General features: G+C 50.0%; 1 protein-coding gene across 2 annotated transcripts in view; it reads right to left on the bottom strand.

The window, feature by feature from the left end:
- The window catches only part of HIP1 (huntingtin interacting protein 1), a 148,613-nt gene extending 124,650 nt beyond the window's left edge, over positions 1 to 23,963 (bottom strand). For both annotated transcript variants that reach the window (XM_046666320.1, XM_046666319.1), the window contains exon 1: positions 23,809 to 23,963. In XM_046666320.1, the coding sequence (XP_046522276.1) occupies positions 23,809 to 23,928 (120 nt within the window). In that variant the 5' untranslated portion in view covers positions 23,929 to 23,963. The remainder of the gene's footprint in view (positions 1 to 23,808) is intronic.
- Positions 23,964 to 25,184: the final 1,221 nt, after the last annotated feature.

Genomic DNA, 25,184 nt, shown 5'->3' with positions numbered 1-25,184 from the left:
CTGTTCCCATTCTTTGTCCTCGTGGGTCTTTATCATTCTTCTTCCTTTCCTCTTATCGTGGCAAATCTTGGGAGATAAAGGTGTATAATCAATCTGCTACTTTAGCTGGAGTCCTTTCCTGTGCTTTGACATATGAAGGCTTTTAAGGGTTGAATTATGTCCCCCCAAAAAGATATGTTGAAGTCCTCACCCCCAGTACCTCAGGATGGGACCTTATTTAGAAATAGCGTTGGTGCTGGTTTAGTTAGTTGAGATAAGGTCATACTGGAGTAGGTCGGGCCCTTAATATGACTGGTGTCCTTATAAGTAAGAAACACACGTGGAGAATCCCGCACGAAGATGGAGACAGAGGTGGGAGTGACGCGCCTACAAGCTAAGGAACACCAAGGATTGCCAGCAACAACCAGAAACTAGAGGAAGCAAGGAAAGATTGTTTTCGGTGGGTTTCAGAGGGAACACGGCCCTGCAAACAGCTTAACTTTGCCCTCCTGGCCTCCGGAACAGTGAGACGGTAAATCTCGGCCGCTTTAAGCCACCCAGCGTATGGCACGTTATTACAGCGGCCTGAGGAAACGAACACAGAGACCTTAACTTTTTGCGATCACCTAAGTTAATGTTTTTGTCACTGTGATATTTTTGACCGCTTTAAAACTCAGAGGTCCTCTCCTACCCCAAAATGCTTCCTTCTACCTTCTTCTAGGGTTTTTTATTTTTTTAATGGTTTGATTTTTTTCCTCCCTCAAATTTAACTTTTTAATCTATCTGGAATTTATCTAGGCATGCGGCCTGAGGCGAGAATCTAAAACATCCTCTTCTCCTCCCAAACAGCTACCCAAATGAGCCTCACCCAATTTATCAGATGATCTTTCCATTCCCGCTGACCGTGAGGTCACCTCTGTCATGTAATCAATTTACATGTGGATAAAAGCATGTTTCTGGGCTATTTATTCTATTTTACTGATCTGTTTATTCTTAAGCCATTAATTAAGTCACTGTTTTAATCATTAAAATGTGTTTTGATATTTAGTAGGGCAAGTTTCACCTCACTACAATCTTCTGCAAAGTTTTTAAGTTATTCTCACTTATTTATCCTTCCAGATAAGTTTTAGAAAAACTTAAGGTCCAAAATAAATCCTATTGGCGTTTTGGTTACAAATGGGATAAATATAAATTACACCAGGAAGAGGTGACATCTCTACAAATCCCATAGTTTCGATTGGAAACAACATACATCTCTCCATTAATTCATCCGCTTCACACCTCTCAGGAGAGGTTTATAATTTTCATCAGGGCTCCTCTGTCTAAAATACCCCCCACGTCACTCCTTATCTCTTTACCCTACTTTGCATTTATAACATTCACCATTATAAGAAGAAGAAAAGCAGTGAATATTTAGGGGGCTTTAGATGCCAGGCACTGTTGGGAGCCCTTTAATAAGTATCAGCTCACTAAATCCTTGCAATAATCTGAGTCAGTACCTATTGTTTCACTAATAATAATAGTATATTATATTATTTAACAATAATAATTATTATTGTTGAACAAGAGCTAAGAATAATAAGTGTCATTGTTGATTATTGAAACAGCAATCATATTACTTCGACAATCCAAGTCAGTATACATGAAAAAACTGAGGTACAGAGAGATAACTAGTTCAAGGTCATCACAGAAGAGCCAGCTTTCAAACCCAGGCAGTTTTACTCCCGAGCCCATGGTTTTATCTAAAAATCAGTATTTTTACTATTCGACTGTAAAAAGGAATGAGGAAGCCTTTTATATGCTGCTATAAAACAACTGCCAAGATATTTGGTTCAGTGAACAAGCAAGACTCTGAACTATCATTTGTATCAAAGTGGGGACAAGGGTACTGTCCCAATCTATTCATATTTGCTTGCATATGAAAATAAAATATTCGGATGGGCACCACAAGAAATTAGGAGATGAGTGGCATAGCGGTCAAGTTCACACGCTCTGCTTTGGTGGCCCAGGGTTCACGGGTTCAGATCCTGGGCACAGATCTATGCACCATTCGTCAAGACATGCGTGGCGGCGTCCCACATACAACATAGGGGAACACTGGCACAGATGTTAGCTCAGGGCTAATCTTCCTCACCAAAAAGAAACAAGAAAGAAAAAAACAAATTAGGAGATGAATGGTTCTCTCTTGGAGTACAGCAGGAACTAGGCAGTAGGGGGACAGGAGTGAGAGGCAGGCTTTTCATTTTTTTTAACCAAGTGAATGCATTACCTATTCAAAAATTAAATAAATTTTTAATTTAAAATAAAATACATAACAGATGCTCAGAAAATATAGTTTGAGTGAACGACTGGAAATTTCACAGATTCTTACAAAGGTATATTATGGTCTTGTTCCCTTGGTGAACAGGATCTGTTTTCTATTATACTTTCAAGCTGACTGCTGATATGTAGGAAAACATCCTATTGCTTTTTATGTATCTCACTCCCAGCACTTTGATTCCTCGTACTGAACTTGCTTATTAATTCTCTTTTCTGTGACTCTCCTGGGTGTTCAGTGGCCAGCAGGGGCCTAGGCTGGTTCCATAAACGCATCCGGGCAGGTGGGGATGGAAATGGGGAATGACGAGGACTGTGGTGAAGGAAAGAGTGTGTCTCCACAGAAAGACATTAAGTTCCAATTTTTGAAAAACACCACGTGGGCCAAGCAAAACAAGCCCACAAAAAATCCAGCCCTCAGACGCCAGTCTGCGGCCTCTGCTCGCAGGAGTCCCTGTTCACCCACACACTCCCCACCCAGCCTTCAGCTACCCCCCTCTGCCCTCGGAAGCCTTCCTCCAGGCCCGCCTGTCCCCGGAAGGCTCCCTGGCTCCTCCAGTCTCCTAGGAGCTTCTCTTCTCTGTGGCTGTCAGCTTTAGAATCACTGCGAGCCACACTGTGGCCCTGCGTTCTTTGATAAGCCACTTGAGACAGTGAATCCTGCCTCCCTGGGCTCGTCCCACTGTCTGGCATCCTCTGCTTCCGTGGGTAGTGGACTGCAGTGACAGTTCAGTCCACCCGTTCTTGCTCGGGTCTAGGAGCAACTTGGACTCAGCAACCATGTCTGGCTCATCCCTGACTGCTCGCGCCTGGTGCTGCGGGCGCTCTGGAAACCTTATCTGCTGAATGATGAACGCTGCCAGGGCAGGTCTGCTGGGCGGGCGTTCCAACCAGCCCACTTGTCCAGAACCCTGACAGAACTCTGTAGGACAAGCCAAAGAGGACAACAGAACCCCTGCCCTCGAGGGACCCAGCAGAGTCGCTGTGAGCACAGGATCTGGTTTTCACACCTGACACTCAGAGCAAGCCCTCGGAAAGACTTTTGTTGGCTGACGGACACAGAGCTTGCCATTCACATAGCCACCCGAAATACAGCCACAGCAGAGACAGAAGACAACATACGAGGAACACCAACAAGAAGGGGCTCAGCACAGGGGGTGAAAAACGTCTCACAGGGCTTCATGACCCTGGTAGGGAGCATCCATGTAGCCCCTCACTGAGATAGGAATACTCTTTTTTTTTTTTTTTTCCTGAGGAAGATTCGCCCTGAGCTAATATCCATTGCCAATCCTCCTCTTTTTTTGCCTGGGGAAGATTAGCCCTGAGCTAACATCTGTGCCAACCTTCCTCCATGTTTTTGTATGTGCGACACCACCATGGCATTGCTGGTGAGTGGAGTAACCTGCGAACCCGGGCCCCTGAAGCAGAATGCATGGCACTTTAACCACTCGGCCACAGGGCTGGGCCTGAGATGTGAACACTCTTATTCCTGAATGAGAATGATGGCTGCCATCTCTCCCAGGACTATGAGAACACTCACATTTCCTTCTTGCAAAAACTCTACCATGTACAGTTGTCCTCTGTTTAGAGCTGAGGAAATGGAGCCCAGGAGAAGGTAAGTGAGTTGCCCAAGATGACACAGGGAATGTGCCTTGCAGTCAGAACTGGAACACTGATCCTTGATTCCACCCCCAGTGCTCTTTCCTGAGAGCTTCCAGGTATGAGTCCTGAAGAGAAGTGGCCGCGGTTTGAACGACCTGACCTACAGAGAAGCAGCCCGGGGCTAATGCTGCCCCACTGCCCTGTGGGGGAGGCCGGGGACCAATGGTAAGTAAGACAGACTCTTCCTGTGCTCTTGGAACCCCCAGGCTGGCAACGGTGGGGAAGGGAGACAGATATGAAACCCGAAAACAAAGAAATGACAAGATGATCCTACTCAGTGGTAAGTGTTGTGAAGAAAAAACAATGAGCTGATGAGATAGAGAGTGGGCGTGTAGCTTGTTAGGGGAGTCATAACTCACCCTTGAAAGAGGTGGCAGTTGGGCAGAGAACATACAGCAGACACAGAGTTTCTAAGATGGGAGGAAGAGAGGCAGAAAGGCCAAGAGGCTGAAGCATAGTGAGCAAGACGAGGCTGGTGAGGCATCAGGGGCAGTTTATAGTTAACTTAATGAATGTGGATTTTATTCCAAGTGATTAAGAAGCCACTGGAAGGTTTTAAGCAAGGCAGTGAAATAATCTGATTTATTATTTTTTCAAGATCTCTCTGGCTGCTTTGCAGAGGACTAAGACTTGGGAACAGAGAGCAGACTGAGCTGTCACACATGAGAGCTCTCCCACATGATATGCAGACATGCTAGAAAAAAATTTTTTTAAATATCATTAACATGTAGATGAACTTGAAAGCATCTTCAGGTATGAGAAAGCTACTGCAGCAAATGAGATCTGAAGCCACATGCTACAGGACAAACAAACCAGATATACGATATGAGGGACCCAAGTAGAGGCCACTAACTGTATGATCTAGATCTGAACTCCTGGCCAAAGCCACAAGCCCCAGACCTGTTGTGGGGAGACTAGAGAAGCCAGGGTCTCTGGCCTGGGCTGCATGTATGAGAAGGTCCCCCGCTACTCATGCAGTGTGGAAGCCCTGTCCTGGAAAACCAAGGAAGCTTGACCTGGAACCAGTAAGCCCTGTAGGGCCGAGCAGAGACAACCATAAAACTGTCCCAATGGACATGTTCATAAGACAAGGCACATGCAGGACCCCACAGAAAACAATCTCCCCCAAAGAGGATCCCAGAGACAAAAACAACAAAAGATATAAGGAAAATCAAATGCTATGCAAAGAGCAGATTCAACAAAGAGAATGAAATACTACAGCGACTGTAAATAACAGTACCCCGAAAGGGACTTTAAAATAAGAATGTTTAAAATATTCAAAAAGATGATGGAAGAAATAAAAACCATATAGCAGAAATAAGACATTGTGGAAAAAGAGCAAGTGAATTTTAAAAAGAACCAAATAGAAATTCTAGAAATCAAAGAGTAGATTTAGACACAACTAAAGAGAGAATCAGTGAATAGGAAGATATATCTGAGGAAATCACCTAGAATAAAAACATGAGGGAAAAATAAACAGGAAAAATGAAAAAGAAATTAAATAAAATGGAGAACAGAATGAGAAATTCCATTATGCAGTTAATAGGATTTACAAAGGGGAGAGTAGTGAAAAAAAAATCAGAGGTAACAACCAAAGAGATAATGGCTGAGAATTTTCCAGAATTAAAGTAAAGGTTAAAACAAATCCCAAGATATCTATCCTAAGAACCTGATATCAGAAATCTCAAGAGTCCGTTGCACCCCTATGTTCATCGTAGCATTATTTACAATAGCCAAGACGTGGAACCAGCCTACATGCCCAGAAACTGATGATTGGATAAAGAAGATGTGGTATATATACACAATGGAATACTACTCAGCCATAAAAAAAGACATAATTGGCCCATTCACAACAACGTGGATGGACCTCGAGGGTATTATGTTAAGCGAAATAAGCCAGTCAGAGAAAGACGAACTCTATATGACTCCACTCATAGGTGGAAGTTAGTATATTGATAAGGAGATCTGATCGGTGGTTACCAGGGAAAAGGGGGGTTGGGGGGAGGGCACAGAGGGGGAAGTGGTGTACCCACAACATGACTAACAAAAATGTACAACTGAAATCTCACAAGGTTGTAATCTATCATAACATTAATTAAAAAAAAAACAAAAAACAAATCCCAAGAAAAACACACTAAAACACCCAGTGCACATAATGCACCACATTAAAGGAAAAGAATTTTGAAAGCTATCAAAGAGAAAAGGTAGATTATCCACAAGGGATTGACAATTACACAAACAAGTGCCTGAAGACAACAGGATAACAGCTTCAAAATGCTGAAGAAGAAGAACGAATTGCATGGGGAGAAGGCAGCAGGATTCTAACCCTGTTCCATCTGTTACTCCACCTCCACCTTTTATCCCAGCAGCTCAGGTAGCAGAAGGGGAGTGCCCAGGATGCTGGCTTTGGGAAGGGTCTCACATGGTACCCATGGGCACCTGGCCCCGCCCCTGCCCCACTGTGTCCACAGGCACTGCTTGCAGCAAGACGACAAGAAGGAAAGTCAATTCTGCTGGATAGGCACTAAGGAGAAACCGCTAAAAGATCAGTAAACAGGCATCTAATCTGGCCACGGAAAAAATGGAATCTTAGGCAAAAAAGGCAATAGGAAAGGATAAATCTTCTGACCAAAAGAGTCTCAACAAAAGAGGAAAAGCAAAAGAAAAGGGGCAGAGGAGGACCAGCAAGCAGAGATTCAAGAACACTTAACAGCAGAAACAGAACCTAAAAACGAGCATATTTCAGGCCCCGGGGCAGTGGAACATGAGGCAGTCTCAGACCAGTCTGAGCAGGGATTCTTTCACGCCCTTTCTCCCACAATTTTAAGCAGTTTCATCTGTTTGGAAATGCATATTTTCTAGAGTCCCAGAGACATATTTTTAAGAAGCATGGAATTCTACCCTATCCTATGCTTTAATACATCTTTAAATAAGTACAAACGCCTTTTTAAGAGGTAAAATCATGTGCAGTTAATTTCAATAAAAACAGAAATTAGAGGAATCTTGGATTAAGGGAAGTTTTGTTGGATGTAAACTTTACATTCCATGGATTGTGAGGAGCATAATAAAAAATCCTCTAAAATACACAGAGTCCAAATGACACAGTCACTTTAAATGGCCCATCTTTCACAGTCATGCTTCTCCCTACTATTGTTGTCTCTGTGTCTTCCATACAGTCTTTCGTTTCCTTATCAGAACTGCGCACTATCTGTGGCAATATCCTGCAAAGGAAGGTCCAGAATTTCCCAAAACCTGTTAACGCATCATGGATATAATGTGTAAGATAACACATCCTGTGTCATCAGGACATTCCTCACAAAACGCGTAAGAGTTAGCAACATTTGAAGATTCTGAGCTCTGGTGTCCTCTACTTGTGGATAAATTGTCTCCAAATTTTAAGCTGGAATGGGGGTTAAGTAATTCTTCAGCGATGGATTGCAGCTACATTGCATAGAATTTTTAATATGAGCACGAATTCACAACGTTTGTGTACTGACCACCAAACAAGCACCAATAAAATCTTGGTTATAACAGAAAAAAAAAAAGATGGTGAAATGTAGACATCTTCAGACACACAAAGACTAAGATAGTTCACAGCACAGAGCTTCTTACAGAAAGAGCTACAAAGTTTCTCTCCCAAAGAGATAGAAGTTCAGCCCCAAAGAAAGTTCAGAAGAACTCCCAGCAGAGTCCTATTTATATTCTAGAAGGAACATTTGAGAAACAAAAACGGCAACAGCCCAAAGTCTTATATTGACATTATCCTGACCATTCAATGAGCCCAAGGTGGAGGCCAGAGGAGAGAGTAGGTGGGAAGCCATCGGCCCCCACAAAAGCCACCCACCCCTATGAAAGCCCACCCCCGTGCACGCCATCGTGACCAGCACGAGCAGAATTTCAGTCCAGACCTCTCTCTAAGGCATGAACTGTTTCCTGGCCTCTGCATCAGCTGCTCGATTTTCACTGGTAAAGAGCCCAGGGCCCCATTCCACTCTTTCTTTCACCTTGGTCACCTGCTGCTCGTCAACCAGCACTCAGAAGAGAATGATGCGAGGTGGGCTCCCCCACCACCTGCCCCCTGCTGGTCCTGGGGCTGGAGCAGAGCAGATCTTATGGGTACTTCCCTGAGCACCGCTCTCCTGGGCTTGGCAGGCAGGGCACACTCGTCTGAGGTCACTCTCCAGGGCAGGAGGCATTTTTAAATAGAGCTGAGAAGGAATGATCAAGAAATGACTGCCTGGCAACAGAAATCTAAACCCCAAGGCCCAAGCTGGTGAAAAACATCTGGTGATTCCATAATTAAGACACTGACACCACACCATCGTGCTGCTCCCTGTGGGCCCACAGAAAATCTGGTGTAACTTCACTCTTCTTTCCAGAAAAAAAAAGTTATTTTCTTCTCTGTTCAGACATAACATCATCAACACAGCTCTTTAAATATCTGTGCTGGGAGGCTATATTTAGTGACTATCTGGCCCTTAAAATGAGCCTGATTTCCTGTGGCAAAAAGTTCTCAGCAAGGAGAGAGGCCCAGAGAATTCTCAAGCACTGACGAACAACTTTAAAGCTTGTGTAAGAAAAGCAGTTAAACTGCTTTTTCTGGGTAGCTGACTGGCACCCAAGATAGGGGAGAAAGATCATAATAAAGGGTGTGTTTGGTCTGAACACTTCCAAAGTCATCATGGAGAACAGGGTGACATGGGCAACCACCTGGGCCAATAACCATATGTGGCACACAGCCCTCACTCAGAGAGGCAGGAGGGCATCTGTTTACCACTCACTCATTTACTCATTCACCCACTCCCTCATTCGCTCACCCACCCATTCACTCACTCACCCACCCACTCATTCGCTCACCCATTCATTCGCTCACTCACTCATTCACTCACTCATTCATTCGCTCACTCACTCATTCACTCACTCGCTCACTCACTTCCTCGCTCACCCACTCTTTCACTCACCCACTCATTCACTCACTCACTCACCCACTCAGTCACCCACTCACTCATTCACTCACCTCCTCACTCACTCACCTGCTCACTTACTCATTCACTCACTCACCTGCTCACTCCTTCATTCACTCACCCACTCATTCATCTGCTCACTCACTCATTTACTCACTCACCCACTCACTCCACCTGCACCAGAAATCTAAAGCCCGTGCAAAGCCCTGTGGTCTACTGGAGCTCTAGGTCCTGGAGCAACCAAGGCACATAAACCACGGGACTTAGGCCATCCCTAGAAAGGGCCCATGGAGGGGCACAAAGTGAGCGCTACAGGGAACCTGCAGGGTGGCGGGACTGGGGCCATTCGGGCAGGCATGAGGGGGAGGGGAAACACCACCAGCACTGGCCACTGCTCTGGACCCTCTCCTTCCACCCACCCAATGAGCCCAGACGTCTGTACATTATCTCGTGTTAGAGATGAGCAACTTTCCCCAAATCCCCACAAGATAATAAGTAACAAGCTGGAGCTGGACCGAAGATTGCCCCACTGCAAAGCGCCTGCCCATGAGTCCCAGGCCCACTTCAGCAGGTGAGGCTGACGGGCGCCTGCCAGACTGCCACCAACGTCCCACTTCACTTCCGCCTCCGAGACCTGGGCACACGGAGCAGCTCCCCCTGGGCGGGCACCGGCTTCCTCCCTCCTCTGACGCAGCCCGCACTATTCACACTGTCCCTTCTCAGAAAGCCCTGTCCCGTTCCTCTGTGTGTGCGCGTCCCCAGTGTCCCCAGGATGACCCAAGGGAGTGAGGGAATGCACATTTACTAGCCCGAGAGTTTGCCAAGAAACGTGCATTCTTTTTATTTTTAACATTTTAGTTTGAAATAATTTTAGACTTTCAGAAGAATTGCAAAAATAGTACAGAGTTCCCGTACACGCTTTGCCCAGCTTATATTAACTAACATCTTACATAACCACAGAAAAATTGTCAGAACTGAGAAATTAACCTTGGTGCAGTGCCATTAACGACACTACAGAATTAATTTGGATTTCTCCAGTTTGTCTACCACTGTCTGCTTGCTGGGCCAGGATCCCACCTTGCATTAACAGTCGTGCCTCCCTAGCCTGCGCCAGTCTGTGACAGCTCTTTAGTCTTTCCTGGTCTTCTCTGACCTTGACATCTTTGAAGAATACTGGGTGGTTATTTTGTAGAACATCCCCGAGTTTGGGTTTGTCTGATGTTTTCCTCACAATCAGAGTGAGGTTATGTACTTTCGGCAAGAAAAGCACACAGGTGATGTGCCTGCCTCTGTGAATCATGTCAGGGGCCATTCGTCTGAATACTATGTCTTGCTGAGTGTCTCTGGATCCCCAGGGCCACCCGTGAGACAGGTGCCAGCATCCACAGGCAGGCCCCCGAGCGCAGGTCACAGTCCAGGAAAGCGCCTCCTGAGATCGCCCGCTAATTCTTCCTGTGGTTCTGCACACCACCCTCTGGAACAGGGCACCGGAACCCGGGTACTTCCCAGTGTGTGTCCTCGTCCAGATGATCCTTCATTCAGGCCTAGCAGGGAGCAGTGACACCAGGAGACCAGGACCCATTCATTTACTTACTCAAAAGCGACATGCCTGCTCTGTGCCAAATAGTACACTAGCCCCCAAAACTTACGAGTTACTAAGTCCTAGTAAGAGAATACTAAGAGCTGATATTCTGAGCACCCACTCCATGTAAGGCAATGTGTGGAGCATTTTTTCATGCATTTTGTCATTTAATCCTTTCAACAGCCCTATGATGTAGGTATTTTTATTACTGTAGATGCTCTTCCAACGGATCTCTACTTTATCAATTGAGATTCACCTATGCCTGCCAGCATCGCTGTAAAGCAGCCTGCGTGGGACCCACACTGGGTGACCTGTCCGGCTCTAAAGTCCACGCTCATCACCTCTGCAGAGTCTTGGGGCACAACCTGGACCAGACACCAGGCTGGACCTGCCTCAAATTTGGGCACTGACTTGCAGTATGTCCCTGGGTAAGTTATTTATTTTTTTCCTAATCCTCACTTTCCTCTAGGAAACTGGACTGAATCAGAGCCACACCTCAGATAATGACAGGAACCAAGGAGGTAAGGTCAACGCATGAAGCAGCCTGGAAGACAACAGGGGGTGGTGGAGACTGTGGAAAATCAAAGTGTTTATGCCTTGGCTACAGGTTTCAGGTTTATTTTTAAAATTCAAAGAAACGTCAGTGGCTGTCAGCTTGCAGTCACTTACTCAAGAAGCTCTCCTATCCCTTCCAGCTCTAACATTCTCTAAGTCAAATAGATTTAGTAGTTTGGGCCACAAGTTTACAGCAATGGCAGCCTATTCAGACCCTCCACGTGGCCTTTGACTCAGTGTCAAAAGTCAGAGAGTCAAAAGTTTTTTCTGGAAAATTATTTTTGTTATATGCTACAACCTAGGCCTAACTGGCTAATACTGGGAAGGCCAGGATCAGAAAACACTCCCAAAGTTGTGCAGTGCTCAACGTGTGCACATGTACCTGGCAGTCCTAAGCAGAAGGCAGCAAATGGGGCATGGGCAGAAGTGACCAATTGCAAAGGCTTCTCACTAGGTAAGTTTTCTAAGTGAGTGACTTTGGGAAGCCAGTTCTTTAGGGGGGCATAGGCCCATCTGACTAATGCAGAAGTTATCCATTAAAACGAAGCACAGCCAGGGTCATCCAAAAGGAAGGGTCTCAGAGAGAGTGAAAGTCAAATATTACTCAGCATCAAAGCTGAGAAGGAGGAGGGCAAAGCTGGAGTAATAAGCTCCAGGTGTTATTAAAAGGCAGGCAACTCTGGCAGGGCTGCCACATTAGCAAACGCGCTTCTACGGAATCACCAATTCCCTAAGCCTTTGGGGAGATCGCGTGCAATCCCCCTCATCTCACAGACCCTGACTGAAGACCTCGGGAAAGGCGGGGCCAGGGCAGGGCAGAGACAACCACAGCCAGGAGAAGCAGCGTTTCCCGATTCTTCATCCAGCGCCCCGGGAGCTCCAGGCTGCTGTGCAGCAAAGCCTAGGAATCCCGGGACGTTCCAGACCACCATCGTGGGCCTGAGTAAGCATCAGGACCCAGCAGGCCCACCCTGAGGGGGCCATCCGCTCATTCCCACCTCTGCTTCCTGACTTTAAGTCAGCTCTCTTTCTAGCAGAGACACCGCCATGATCCTATAGCAACACTGGGATTTCCCACCTGCCTTTTTTAATAGACAGCACAACACTCGATCAAAAACACATTTTTTTAAGGTTAAGTAAATTATATCTGTGATCCTCGAACTTGGAATTGCACCAAAGAACTCCATGGCCCAGCAGGAAAGAATGTTTTGAACAGGCTGCTGAATTGTTTTTCCAGGATAAAACTTCTGTGAGTAAGTGCCAAGCGTGGAAATCCGATGTTTCATCTATGGCCACAATAAGCACGGATGAAATAACCAGGGTCCCTCTAGATTTAAAAGGGCGGCCTGTCTGCGCAGCGAGGCGTGGGCTCCATTAGGCCTTCTTGCCCTGGGGCAGGAGTTACCTGTTATCATCCTGTACCAGGCTTTATCGCTGCCGGAATAAATGACCACAAATTTAGCAGCTTAAAACAACGCCCATTTATCAGCTCACAGGTCTGTAGGTCAGAAGGCCAACAGGGTCTCACCCGGCTAAAATCAAGGTGTCAGCAGGGCTGCAGTCCTTACTGGAGGCTCTGGGAAAAATTCATGTCCAAGCTCATTCCGGCTGATGGCACAATGAGATTCCTTGTAGTCAAAGACCTGAGGTCCCTGTATCCTTGCTGGCTGCCAGCCAGAGGCCTCCCTTGGGACCCTGCACGTGGACCCCACATCTCAAAGCCAGCAACGACATGTTGAATCCTCCTCACACTTGGAATCTCTGCCGCATCTTTCCACCACCTGCAGCCACAGTGGTTCCCTGTTTGGAAGGGCCTGTGCCATTAGATTGGGTCCACCGGGAGAATCCAGGCTGCGCTCCCTAGTCTTAAGGTCCTTAATGACATGTGCAAAGTCCCCTTGACCATGTAATGTAACATATGCACAAGTGGATACGTTGACGGGGTGGGGGTGGTGGGGGTGCACTGTTCTCCCTTCCACATCCCATTTCACACTTCTGAGCCGCACAAGGAACACCCAGCAGCCGCCCTGGGCGCATCAATCAGGAATACTGGCTCCCAGTCCGCTGGCTCCAGGTGTCCCATGACTGGACATGGAAGCTTCTCTCCATAAATACGTCCCTCCCACTGATTTCTCCACTCCTAAAACACACTCACCTTTATCCTACCAGCGTTGCCAAAACTTCTGTTTCAGTCTAACGTGATACAGATCAAATACCTTCAGCTCAGTGTCGGGCACCTGCCTCCAAGCGGGAACTGGGCCTATTCCATTTTCTGTTATAGCAACAACCACATGCAATCAGGTCCTTAATATGCATCTTTAGTTCCCTCAACAAACATGTACCGAGGTCCTACTGGGTGTCGAGCTCTGTGCTGGGGCTGGAGAGGCCCACAAAGAAGGCTAAGCCACTGGGAAGCTCAGAGTCCACTAGGGCACAGACACCCAGATAAACACATTAACGACACAGAAGCACACAGGACTACCACCAAATAAATCTGCCTGGAAGCGTGCGGGGAAACTTCCCAGAGGAGGGGCCATCGGAGGTGGGACTGAACGGATGAAGACGAGTCGGGCAGGTGGATAAAGCAGGAGAGGCAGTCTTGGCAGAAAAAAAATGATGCCACCTGGAAAAACAGAGAGGCGTGAAGCAGGGGGCTGTTCCGGGAGAGCACTAAGGGGCTTGGTGCGCTGGGGTGCAGGGGAGGGGCAGGACACGAAGGCTGGCAAAGTTGGCTCATGCCATGCCAATGAGCTTGGGTCTCAGCTCAGAATAATGCATAAGAAAGAGAGGTTTTTAAAACATGGAGTGATGCACACACATGTGACTTTGAAAACAGAACTCTGACAGCCAAGGAGAAGGTAGGTCTCACGAGGGTAGGGACGGGGGGGCAGGAAGGCCAATTGGGCCATGCAAGAAAGAGTTCAGGCTTGAGATGAAGGCCTGAACTAAGGCAGACGCAGTGGGTGGAGAAGTGGGAGCAAAATGGAGAGCCATCAAGGAGGGAAACAGTAGGACTCTGTGACTGGCTGCAGGGGTGCAGAATAGAGGGGCGTCAGAGATGACTGGGAAAATGTCAGCTTGAATGGCCAGGGATGGCCTATAAACTGAGATTCTCCAAAACCGAGAAGTAAGGAGAATGAGCAAGTTCGTGGCAGGAGACAGAGCTCAGGTTTAGGTGTCAGGGGTTTCTGATCAGCAGCAATGGGCCCAGACTGTACAGGGAGGTCCCATCCTGGCATAAGGATCTCAAAGGAAGTGGGAGATCTCAAGCCACTTCCAAGCATGAGACAGGGAGTTGACATTCCACAGGAATTCCCAAGAACCACCCACAGTGATGTCAGAGAGCTGGTCTCTTCAGGGGCCTCCTGCTGGTTCCAATCGTGCTCACGTGGACCCAGATTCAGGCTTTGCTCATTGGGGTTCACAGTTCAGAACTGGGACCAAAACTGGCTGATGCTCATTCAGTCCTTTATTCAAATATCTTACCTTCATTCCAGAAGCCCTTATCAAGAGTCACTCGGGGCCAGACACTGCACTAGGAAACCGAGGTTACAAAGAAGAATAAGGGACTCAAGACAGATTTTTTGAATGCCTACCATGTGCCAAGCCTTGAGAGGTGGAGCCCCAGGCTGACCTGTTACTCCCACGGAAGTTGCCCTGGATCTTGCTCAGAGAAGAAACCACACAGCTCATGCCCATGTGTCTCTTTCGGAAGGATTATGAAAAATGGAGGGAAGAATACAGCACCAGTCAAGACATGCCAAGGAAAACCAAACAAGAAGGCATTTGCTTTCAGTCCAATATGGGAGAGAGGGCACAGGGCAGATGAGTAAGACACAGCGACCGCCTGACCTGAGAACTGTCACTGTGGGCTGGCCCCAGGGACCACACCAGATAGAATCCCAAAGATCAAGTGTTAGAAGGTCAGTGTTTCTGCCATGTTCCCACGTGCCATGCTCCAAGCTCCCAGACTCTCCCAGTGGCTCATCCTGCATGACTTGATCTAAATCTTTAGAACAGGAGCCCAGCCTGAGGTTATGTGTTCCAGAAGTCTACCACCTGGGTCTCGGGTTTTATTCGAATGTGCTCCTTTTGAGCCTGGAGACACACTTTCTTCTCCCATTCTCTCCTAGGAAAACTTTCACCACCTAATCTATTTTGTATTTAACAGACATCCTGAGCCTTAGCTGGTGTGAAGCCCTCTGCTAGACACTGGGGAGCTCGCTAAAAGATGAGTGAGGGACAGAGGGCCCGGCTGCCTCCCAGGAAGGGAGACACGAGACGCAAATGAATGGAACCCAGGGCAACACAGTAGGTGTGGGGAAAGAGAGGTGTCACCTTCACGGCTGCATGTTAGAGCAGTGCTCGGAATACGCCGCTGGTGTACGCACGATTCATTCGTCAGGTCTCGGCCAGCATCAGAAGTGCTTTCTCGGGCGGCTGTGTCTGGAAGAGCTCTCAAAGGGCGGCTGTGTCAGTGGCAGGTTCTCAGCCTCCTCCAGACCCTGTCTCCTACTTCCTGGGAAGAGGTTTTTTCAACCTTTTTTTGTTTTGAAATATAATATAAACGCAGAAAATGACACAAAACCGAAATGTACAGCTTAATGACTTCTCATGAACTACCACCCAGGCCAATAAACAGACGGATGGCAGGACTTCCGAAATTCCCCTTGCACACCCTCACAATCACTAACGCCCCTGAACCCAGGATAATCTTCATCTAGATTTTTACGGTAATCACTCTTTTTTCTTTACAGTTTTACCATCTAAGTAAGCACCCCTAAACCCTAGTTTTGCTTTGCCTGTTTTTTGGACTTAAGATAAATGGAAGCTTACAGAAGGTGTCCTCTTGGGTCTGCCTTTTTTTCCCTCCACATTACGTCTATAAGATTCACCCATGCTGTGACCATAACTATAGTTTATCCCTTTTCCTTGTACGGTATTCCAACGAGAGACTATATCACAATTTATTTATCCAGCTATTGTCAATGGGCTTTTGGATTATTTCCAGTCTGGGATTATACAAAATATGATTATGAATATTCTTTTAAATATCTTCTGGTGCCTGTGTAGGATTTCTGTTGGGTGTAGCTAGCAGTGGAATGGCTAGGTTATTGAGTATGCAGATCTTCAATCGTAGGATAATACCAGACTGTTTTCCAATGTGGTTGCACAGTGTGCAGCCCCATCAGCAGTGCATGAGCATTTTCATTGCTTCACACCCTTGCCAACACTTGGCACTGTCAGCTTTTTTTTTTTTCCACTTTTATTTCAGCCATCCTAATCCGCATATAGTGGTATCTCATTGTCATTTTAATTTGCATTTCCCTGACTACTAATGAAGTTGCACCCTTTTCAAATGTGTATTGGCCATTTGTTTATCCTCTTTTGTGACATTCCTCCTGCCTATTTTTCTGTTAGGTTGTCCTTTTATTTCTTTTACATTTAAGTTTTTTACATATTCTGGATACAGGCCCTTTGGTGGTTATTCATGTCACAAAAATCATTTTCTGGGAGGAATTTCAAATGTCCAAATAAGTCAATGGAAAAAGACTTAGAAACAAAAATCTCTGTACCTTTTCTAAGTTACCAGTCCCACACCAGGCTTCAGCTTTGAAGAGAGATAAGCTCTGAAGGAGTCACAGCTTTGAAAGGAACACACACACTTTGTGATCAGACCCCCAGGCTCAGGCCTTGACTCTGCACCTCCTGAAGGCTCTCAGGCAAGTCACTTAAGTTCTCTGAGCCTCAGTGTCCACACTTGAAAACTCACCATAATCATCTATGCACAATTGTTCTGTGGCTTAACAGAGGTTATGTGTAAAGGTGCTTTATAAACTGCAAACAGTGTTAGCTGTTGTTAAATCAGAAAAACTCAGCCGCACCGGCTTCCTGAATGGTCCAGAGCAGCTTCCTGAGCTGTCTTACAGCACTAACAGCAGAGGCGGCAGCAGCGACCTTTCAGAGCCAAGAAAATCCCTGCACTCTCTTCCACTGTCTGAGCCAGAGGACACCTTAGAACCCCATGCCTCTCCCCACGGTGTCAGACTGCACTGCCCACAGCTGGGAACAGGGCTCCTCCCTGCCTGCCCAGGCAGGAAAACAGGAAGCAGCCCCCACCCTGCCAGGAGGTGGGGCTAACAAGTTCCCTCTCCTAGGTGGGCATCTCTCCAGGCCATCAACCTTCCTGGATGCAGGAGAGGCACTGGCCACCGGCCCAACGCACCACCGCACCAGGCTGGGCCCTGCGCCCCACCCAGGTCTCCTCTGCGCTGTCCTGAGGTAGTGGAATAAGCGGGCCAATGGATGGAGAGTGTAAAGCGGTCCTCATCAGCGCCTCACAGGCAAGGAACCCCTTCAGTGCCCAAGTGGAGCTGGGAATCTGGTCTCCCGGGCCACGCGGACACTACCCATCCCTCCCTAAGGTGTGGCGCCAGCCTTTCATGAGACCCACATCACTGGTATCTGGGCCTCATTCCACACACGGGGGGCCCTTGGACCCTCTTTTCGAGAGCAGTTGAGAGCTCAGAAGAAATGCGGGTCCTTCTTACGTGCTAAGGAAGCCTACTACAGGAGTTTTATGAACTAAAATATTTGAGAGCTGGAAAGACCCTCAGAAATCTCTTCCAGCCTCCTCGTTTGAAATGAGAAATTCAGTAGCAGAGGCAGGTTCTCCCCTCTCCAGGGAGCCTCCCCTATTACCCTGGACTCATCCTAACGGCCCTTACGCCCTGCTGCAAACTCCAGCAGGCACACAGGCCACGGCCGTCAGCCACATCCAGGTGACACGGACAGTTGCTCTCCCTTCCTGGTAATATCCTCCAGCTCAGAAAGTCCCACCCAAAGCAGAAAGAAGCCCTGGGAAGGCCAAGACCACATTTTGAGAATGCTCATACACTGTTCTGAACTTTACAGAAATTCAAATAACTGACCTTGAGCCCTAATTCTCTTTCTAGATTCCGCGGGCTCTCTCCTAACTGGGTTCCCCGGCCTAGCTCTCAGGAATGGGCGGGGGCTTCCATGGTACCTGGTACACAGGCCTGCCACACGGGGCAGGCACTTAGTAAGAATTCATTATTGGAAGAATCAAACGAGACCGAGGGAGAATCTCCAAAACGTACAAAAGAGAAGGATTTTGCAAGCAGAGGCCTGCCCGCACATCCTCTGAGGCTGCACATTCACACATTCGGCAGGCAGGCCCCGGCGCCTGCCGCATGTGAGGCCCGCTTGGCATGGAGACCCAGCCCCTGCCCCCAGGAGCTTACAGTCTGGACAGGAAGCCAAGACGTGGGCTTGGAGGACGGAGAGAGACATGCAGGAGCTAAGGGCCTCTGCTCACTTGAATCCACACATGATCTAGCAGGAAGCAGACCGCGGGGCTGTCCAGTTGGGGGATGCCGTGTAAGTTAGGGACTGAAAAGGACAGGGACTAGGACCCTGGTGGTGTCACATCATACAGGGCCTCTAGGGAGCCAGCACAGGTTCCTGAAAAAAGGGAGTTCCAGAAGCAGCATTGGGCTTTAGAGACAATCCATCTGGCACCAGGCTATTTGCGGGGCAGGGACGATGGGATTACAACGATGCAGGCAAGAGGCAGCGAGGGCAGGAACGGGGAGAAGTAAGGAAGAGAAACATCACAGAACAGAACGTGGCTGTGAGGTTACAGAGGGCGGGAGGACGCAGGGAGGTGATGCCAGGGAGATGACAGGGACCAGTGAGCACCGAACACGGCCATTCAGAGGCTGGGGGGCCCATGTTGGGTTTGGGGCATGTGTGGTTTATCCAGGGGCAGATGTCCAATGGGAAGTGGTCACACAGACCGAGAAGTCAGGAGGCAGATGTGGGGAGCTGGCATCCTGGTGGTGAGAACAGAAACCATCGGATGGAGGTGAGGGCAGAGGAAGCGGACAGGAGGCAAAAGAGAAGTGGGGTGAAGATAGCGCCTGGGGACCCCAACCACTAGGGGGAGGAAGGAAGAAGAGAGCTGGAGGGGCCAGGCAGTGACACAGGGATGGCGATCGTGTAAAGGTTTGGCTCCCAGCGCTGACACTTATTTACTTGAGAACTTTGAGTTACTTATTAACTTTGAGCTACTTAGCCTCAATTTCCTCATCTACAAAACAGGGAGTATAATTTGTAAGTTTGCTGTAAGAATTAAGAGCGGTGGCTTGTGTAAGGTCTTTACCACTTATACAGAGTAAGTGCGGTGAATGTTGGCTATTCTCATTGGTATTGGTGGGAGGAAACCAGAAGAGTACAAAACCATGGACCCAAAGAAAGCTCTTAGTGTCCTTTCTACATTTTCAATACCAACTGGGGGTACAGCACCTTCTACGTCAGAAGCCATTCCTGTGCAGCCAGGGTGGAGAAACATGGATCCCTCTGGTGCAACCCTAAAATTTTTCAGCTGGTGAGGTGAAGGCTGAGCATCTGATGAAGATCCTGAGCAAGATGGTAGAAACAGCCCCTGACTTAAACATGGAGAAGAGGACTTGACCACCTGATTTTGAAGCCTTGACTTCTCTGTTGACTCGCTGTGTGACCTTGGACAAGTCACTTGGCCTCTCTGAGCCTGAGGTATTAAATAGGATAATGGATGTAAATCACTTAACATGTTCCTAGTACCCAGGAGGCTCTCGATAAATATTTGCTTCTATCTCCTCCTCTCTAGAACCCAAGTCTCCTGGCTCTTCCCAGAACATGATTTGTTAGGATGCTGTACTCTGTGGTGGGCTCCACCCGAAGAGACTGTGGCTCTCTGAGGATCCTTCTGTGCGTCCAGAGCCCCATCCTCTCCTCTGATCCTAGCATTCACCTGCCACAGAGCAGAGCTGCTTAAGCCTCGGTGAGCACAGGACCAGCGGGGTCTGGCTGAAACGCAGGCTCTGAGTCAGCAGGTCCGTACCGCTAATGGCTCCAGCGATGCGGGAGCCACAGGTCCTCTGTCCTCCCTGGAGGGGAGCCCCGCAGTGGCCGGTCCACCTCCCTGCTGACTCACGAGCTCCTCTGGGGCTGGTCTCTATCTTACTCATCTCTGCGTCCCCTCCACCGTCTGTGCTCACTAAATGAGTGCTGAAAAAATAAACAAACCATAGAGAAAACCATCTTCCGGCTCAGGAAATACAGACAGCGTATTTTGTTTGCGAGTGGCAGCTGTCCTGGTTCATTCCAGAATCGCCTCTTGGCGATCGTGAGTGGTGCGTGGGAGGAGCCAAGATCTGGAACCTGGAGTCCTGGGTTTGAATCCTGACCCTTCCACAAGCCACCCGGTGGCTGGGCAAGTGACCAGCTCTTCTCCACAAACTGAGGGTGACCTTACCCACCCCCGTGCAGCCCAAACAGGCTTTATGAACTGTAAAGTGCTCCAGGCAAGGTGTCATTAGGACAGCAGCTCTTTTGACGGCAAGAACTACTTTTCATCTCCCTAGAGGCTGGAGGTTGCAGGTGACGGGCTGGGTGGGGGACACACCAGGGGTCTGGTTGGAGATGGGGTTGCGGCAGGCGGGTCAGGGGTCCCCACTCTGGCTGGGACAGTGGCCATGTGAAGTGTGACGATGATGCCAGGATTGTTAAGGACGGAAAGCCGCCTGGAGGAGGCTGGCAGGAGTGAGGGGACTAGCTGGTCTGAGGGCACAGGCAGCCGGGATACTGGCCTGACCAGAAGGCAGGCAGAGAAATGAGAGTCCTTGACGGGCATGGGCAGGGCTCCTGGCTGGGACTGTAGGAGGCCAGGCTGGACCAGGAGGGAACGTGGGGCCAAGAGGGAAACACGTCAAGTAATTACAGATGTGCCCTGGAGCCGAGTGACCCACCCAGGCCAGGGCCCGCCTGATGGAACCAACCAGTCATTTTCTCCCCTCGACTACAGCCAGTTCACCAGTAACACAAGCCTCAGGCGTCCGGGGACACAGGCAAGAACAAGACACAGTCCTGCCCTCAAGAAGCTCGTCGTTAATGAGAGCGACACAGAGAAATGGTGACCGGACAAGGTAGCACGTGCGAGGAGGCCAGGGGTGGGGTGGCCAGCTCTGCCCCTGCCTCCGCCTCGGCCGGGGAGTCCCCTCCATGCTGGCCTCCCACCTTTCCTTACGCCATTCCGGATCCCTGCGATGCCCCAGCCCCCAGCTCCCTCAGCAAGTGCTAACTCCTGCCGAAAGGCAGGGGTCAGCCCTGGGTGAGGGCTCCCAACCTTGTGCCACCCCATGGCCTGCACTTTCTGCACGGCTCTTGGCAATTATCCCATTCCCTAGGGACACGTCTGTCCCCTGACTGAAGAGTTCATCACAGCCTGCACGAATACTACACTCGTGCTTTCTTGGGTCTCGCTCCCCAGTCAGATTATAGCAACGATCAATCACTGTACAAAATGCCTCCGTGCCTATTGTTTAATTTAATCCCCAAAATAAACCTGCCAGGTAAGTACTATCTTTATTTTACAGTAAGGAAACCGAGGCTTAGAAAGGTTAGACAACTTGCCCGAGGCCACACAGCCTATCCAAATGTCCACCTGTACAACTCACCAACCTCTTCAACCAATGCCCCTCCTGTGCCCAGTACTCAGAGGCAACACAAGGCAGTGGTTAAAGGCTGGGACCGCTTCCATCTGTGTGACCTTGAGCGAGTTACTTGACCTCTCTGTGCCTCAATTTCCTCTAGGTAAGATGTGACTGATACCCACCTCACTGGTCCTCATGGAGATTAAAGAAGGTAATGAAGAAAGTAATTAGAACAGTTGCAAACCCAATAATTAGTTACAATTATCATTCTACTGATTCTCATGGTCTCTTAACTCATTAAAATTTTTTTCTAACTTATTTTTATACCTTCTAATACATTTCATAGACAGTCATGAAAAAAATTCTGCAGGTTGACTAAAGCTAAGTTTTAGGATTGTTCTCTTTTGTTTTTCTTCACTCTCCTATCCCCTAACAGTTTCAACAACAGAAGACTCTCTTTTCCTGATCAAGTCGACCCCCTCTCTCCCCCCACCCCAGACCACTAGATCAAACGCGGCCCATTACCAGCGTCTCACTGAATGTAAAACACCGGGAGACACTGACCCAGACTCTCCTTGCGGGCTGTCCCTGAATAGCGAGGGGACGTGCAGACATGGATGGAGACTGTCACAAACCTAATTTCCATCACTATAATGGGTCAGTCTTATGCATATTTCTCTATTGCTCCAGTTTTTGCTCATTTGAGACTCTAGAAGGAATGTTATCACAAAGCAACACCTATTTATTTTTCTTTTCCATTAAGAAAAAGAAAAACATTCACACCATTTCCTGGAACAAGAAGCCTCGTGTGACCAGGCAGCCAGGCGAGGCAGTAACACCCGTGGCAGACGGGCAGAAGGAAAGCTTCCTTTTCAGTGGTCCAGGCCACAAAGCCAGAGAACAAGCCTCACACTCAGCTGGACGCCAACGGCCATCTCTCCCATCCTGCCTGGGGTAGGATGACCCAGGGAGGGGACACTCCCAAATTTACATCACCCAGACACACCTGCGACAGGACAGGCCGGCCACAGGCGTCTGGAAAGAGAAGAGGATGAAGTCCCCAGGGGTGAAAAGCTTTAATCTTTGCAAGATTCCATATGTAGAACACTCCGACAGGTCGTTATAATCTTTTCTATCCAAAACCCCAAAACTCTTCCCTCACGCTGTCCCGCATTTCGGGGAGAAGCAGAACGCAGCAGGGGAACCCGCCTCTGGCAGTGGCGGCCCAGCTGGGTCTCCAAAGCTTCCACTCCGAGCCAGAGGACAGAACGAATCTGCCCGGCGGACTCCGGCACTGGGATTAAAACAAGTGCTGTGCCCTTTCAAACGGATTTTGCACACGAACAAGCTGATGCACACCAGAAACGTGTCAGCTTTATTCAGTCAAATCGATACACCAGGCACGAAAACTCGGAGGTAAAAATGGATTGTGGCTGTTTGTTGATGACACTGAGGAATTTTGGCCCCCAGCCCTGGCCGGACAAATAGGGCAGTCTGCCTATTAGCTGTCAGGCATATCTTGGGGGATGGAACCAAAACCCCAAGGTGGGGCTCTGGGCACCCCTGGGCAGCTCATCCTGACCAGCGGCGGGCTGTCCGGCCAAGCGCCTCCATTCCTGCCCCGGGCCGGCCCCCTCCTCCAGCCCCCAGTCACTTTCCAGGCTCGGCCACACTTCGCATTTCCTACATTCCTTCTCACCGCTCAGACCCCTTCGGCCCGGCCCGGGGAGGCCGACGGCTGGGGTGGTGTGAGCCAAGCAAGAGGCACCAGGAAGGGGGTGCTCGGCGTGGGGGGAATGTCAGTGCAAGCGAGAAGCGATCGCGAGGGGAGGAAGGGGCTCCCCATCCTTCACATCCCCAACCCAGCGCCCCACTCTCCGCCGCCACACTTGCGTCTCCGACTGGCCCCCCAGTGCGCTTCCCCTTCCATTCGGCCCCTTTTCGGTGTCTTCCCCTCTCACCTCTCCCGTGACCCCTGCCCAGTCCCGCCGGGACCAGCCACCCTCGGTCGCGCCGCCCTGATCACGCCAGCTCCTCGGAGCCGCCCTGCCCTTTTCCCCAGGCCAGCTGGGATGCCCGGGTCCCCGACCTTCCCAGGATCGCCTCGACCTGAGCACCAGATGCACCCTCCCGCCCCCCTTGCCCCGTCCTCCTCTGGGCCTGCAAGACCCTTATTCCCTTCAAAGCCCCTCCGGGAGACTGCATCTCTCCTGGTGCCCCAGCCGTGCATATCCCGGGGTCCCCCGGTCCTCACCTGAGTTCGCTCGAAGCTCTCCCGCTCGGCCGCTTCCATCCCCGTGCCCACCCCGCGCCGGCTCAGCACCTTGGGCAGGGGGTTGGGCACCTGCTTCATGGAGCTGGCCATCCGGTCCATGTCGCCGCGCAGAGCCGACTCAGGGGCCCTCGGCCGCCCCGGGATCCCCACGGCGCCGCCCGCCCCGCCCCACCCGCTGGGATCCGGCGCTAACGGGACGGCCCCCGCCTCCCATTGGCTGCGAGCGCTGCTACTCTCCGGAGGCCCCGCCCCACCCAGAGGCTTCCCCGCCCGCCCCCGCCCCGCCGGAGCCCCTCGGCGCGCCCCGCCCGGCTGGGCCCTGGGGACCGCGAGGCGCGCCGTGACCGGCCCGGAGGCCCGTCCATCACCGGGGGCGGGGCCTGGGGCTGCCCTGACCTGCCCCCGCCGCCCGGCGCGCCGCTCTCCGCGCCCCCGCCCGCGTCCGCCCCCTCCCCGCGCGCCGCGCTCTGGGGCTGCTGGGGGCGCTGCGCCGTCCCGGCGTGGTGGGCGGGGGTCACGCCGGCCGGGGCGGCGCGCCTCCCGCAGGGAGCCCGGGCCTGCCTGCGAATAGCCCGTTTACACTTTTCGTGCCGGGGATGAGAGAGCGCAGGGTGGACCGGCTCGGCGGTCGGAGTCCCGGGAAGCGCTGCGCCCAGGCCCGGCGCCCGGAGGCAGGGCCCGCGTCTGCCAGACCTGGCGGCCGTGGGGGGCTCCCCGACTTCCTCCCTCATCCTGGCCCTGCCCTGATTCCCTGCCCGTCCCCTTTGGAATCCTCGCAGAGCTGGGGGCGCTGGGCCGGGTCAGTGGGTACCTCCCGGCACCTTCTTTGCAAACCCCTCATCGTCTGGACCCCGCCAGAACGTATTCGTTAGCAGAAAGCCGTATAGACACTTGTTTATCCACGGCTCTGGGCCAACCCTCCCTTCCTGCTCAGAAGTCAGCCGAGGTGCCGACAGGCGGAGGGAAGTGTGATCCTCAGCGGAGATGCTGAAGAAAGAAGTTTTCTATTCAATTTTGGTGTTAAAAAAATGTTTTGCAAAGAAAGACATTAAAAAATTTTAAGAGCTTTTTGTAAAAATTCACACACTCAATAGAGAAATGAAACGGGTGGGCCTTTGCGGGCACTAGGGAGCCACCGAAGGCTTTTGCGCAGACCTGTGCTTTGCCGGGCTGGCCCTGTGTGGGCGGGATTGTGGGCAGACAGGGAGGGAGGGCACTAACGGGGAGACTCCAGCAGTAGCTGAGAGACCAGGAGGGGCTACCCGGGAGTGGAGAGGAGAAAGTTTCCTCCTGTGGGAGGTTGTGTGAGGAGGCGTGGACAAAGGGAATGCGGAGAGGGAGGAGGCAGTGATGGG

This window comes from Equus quagga, chromosome 7 (genome assembly GCF_021613505.1).
Source record: "Equus quagga isolate Etosha38 chromosome 7, UCLA_HA_Equagga_1.0, whole genome shotgun sequence".
Taxonomy (NCBI): Eukaryota; Metazoa; Chordata; class Mammalia; order Perissodactyla; family Equidae; genus Equus; species Equus quagga.
This window is presented reverse-complemented; position numbering and strand designations above follow the sequence as displayed.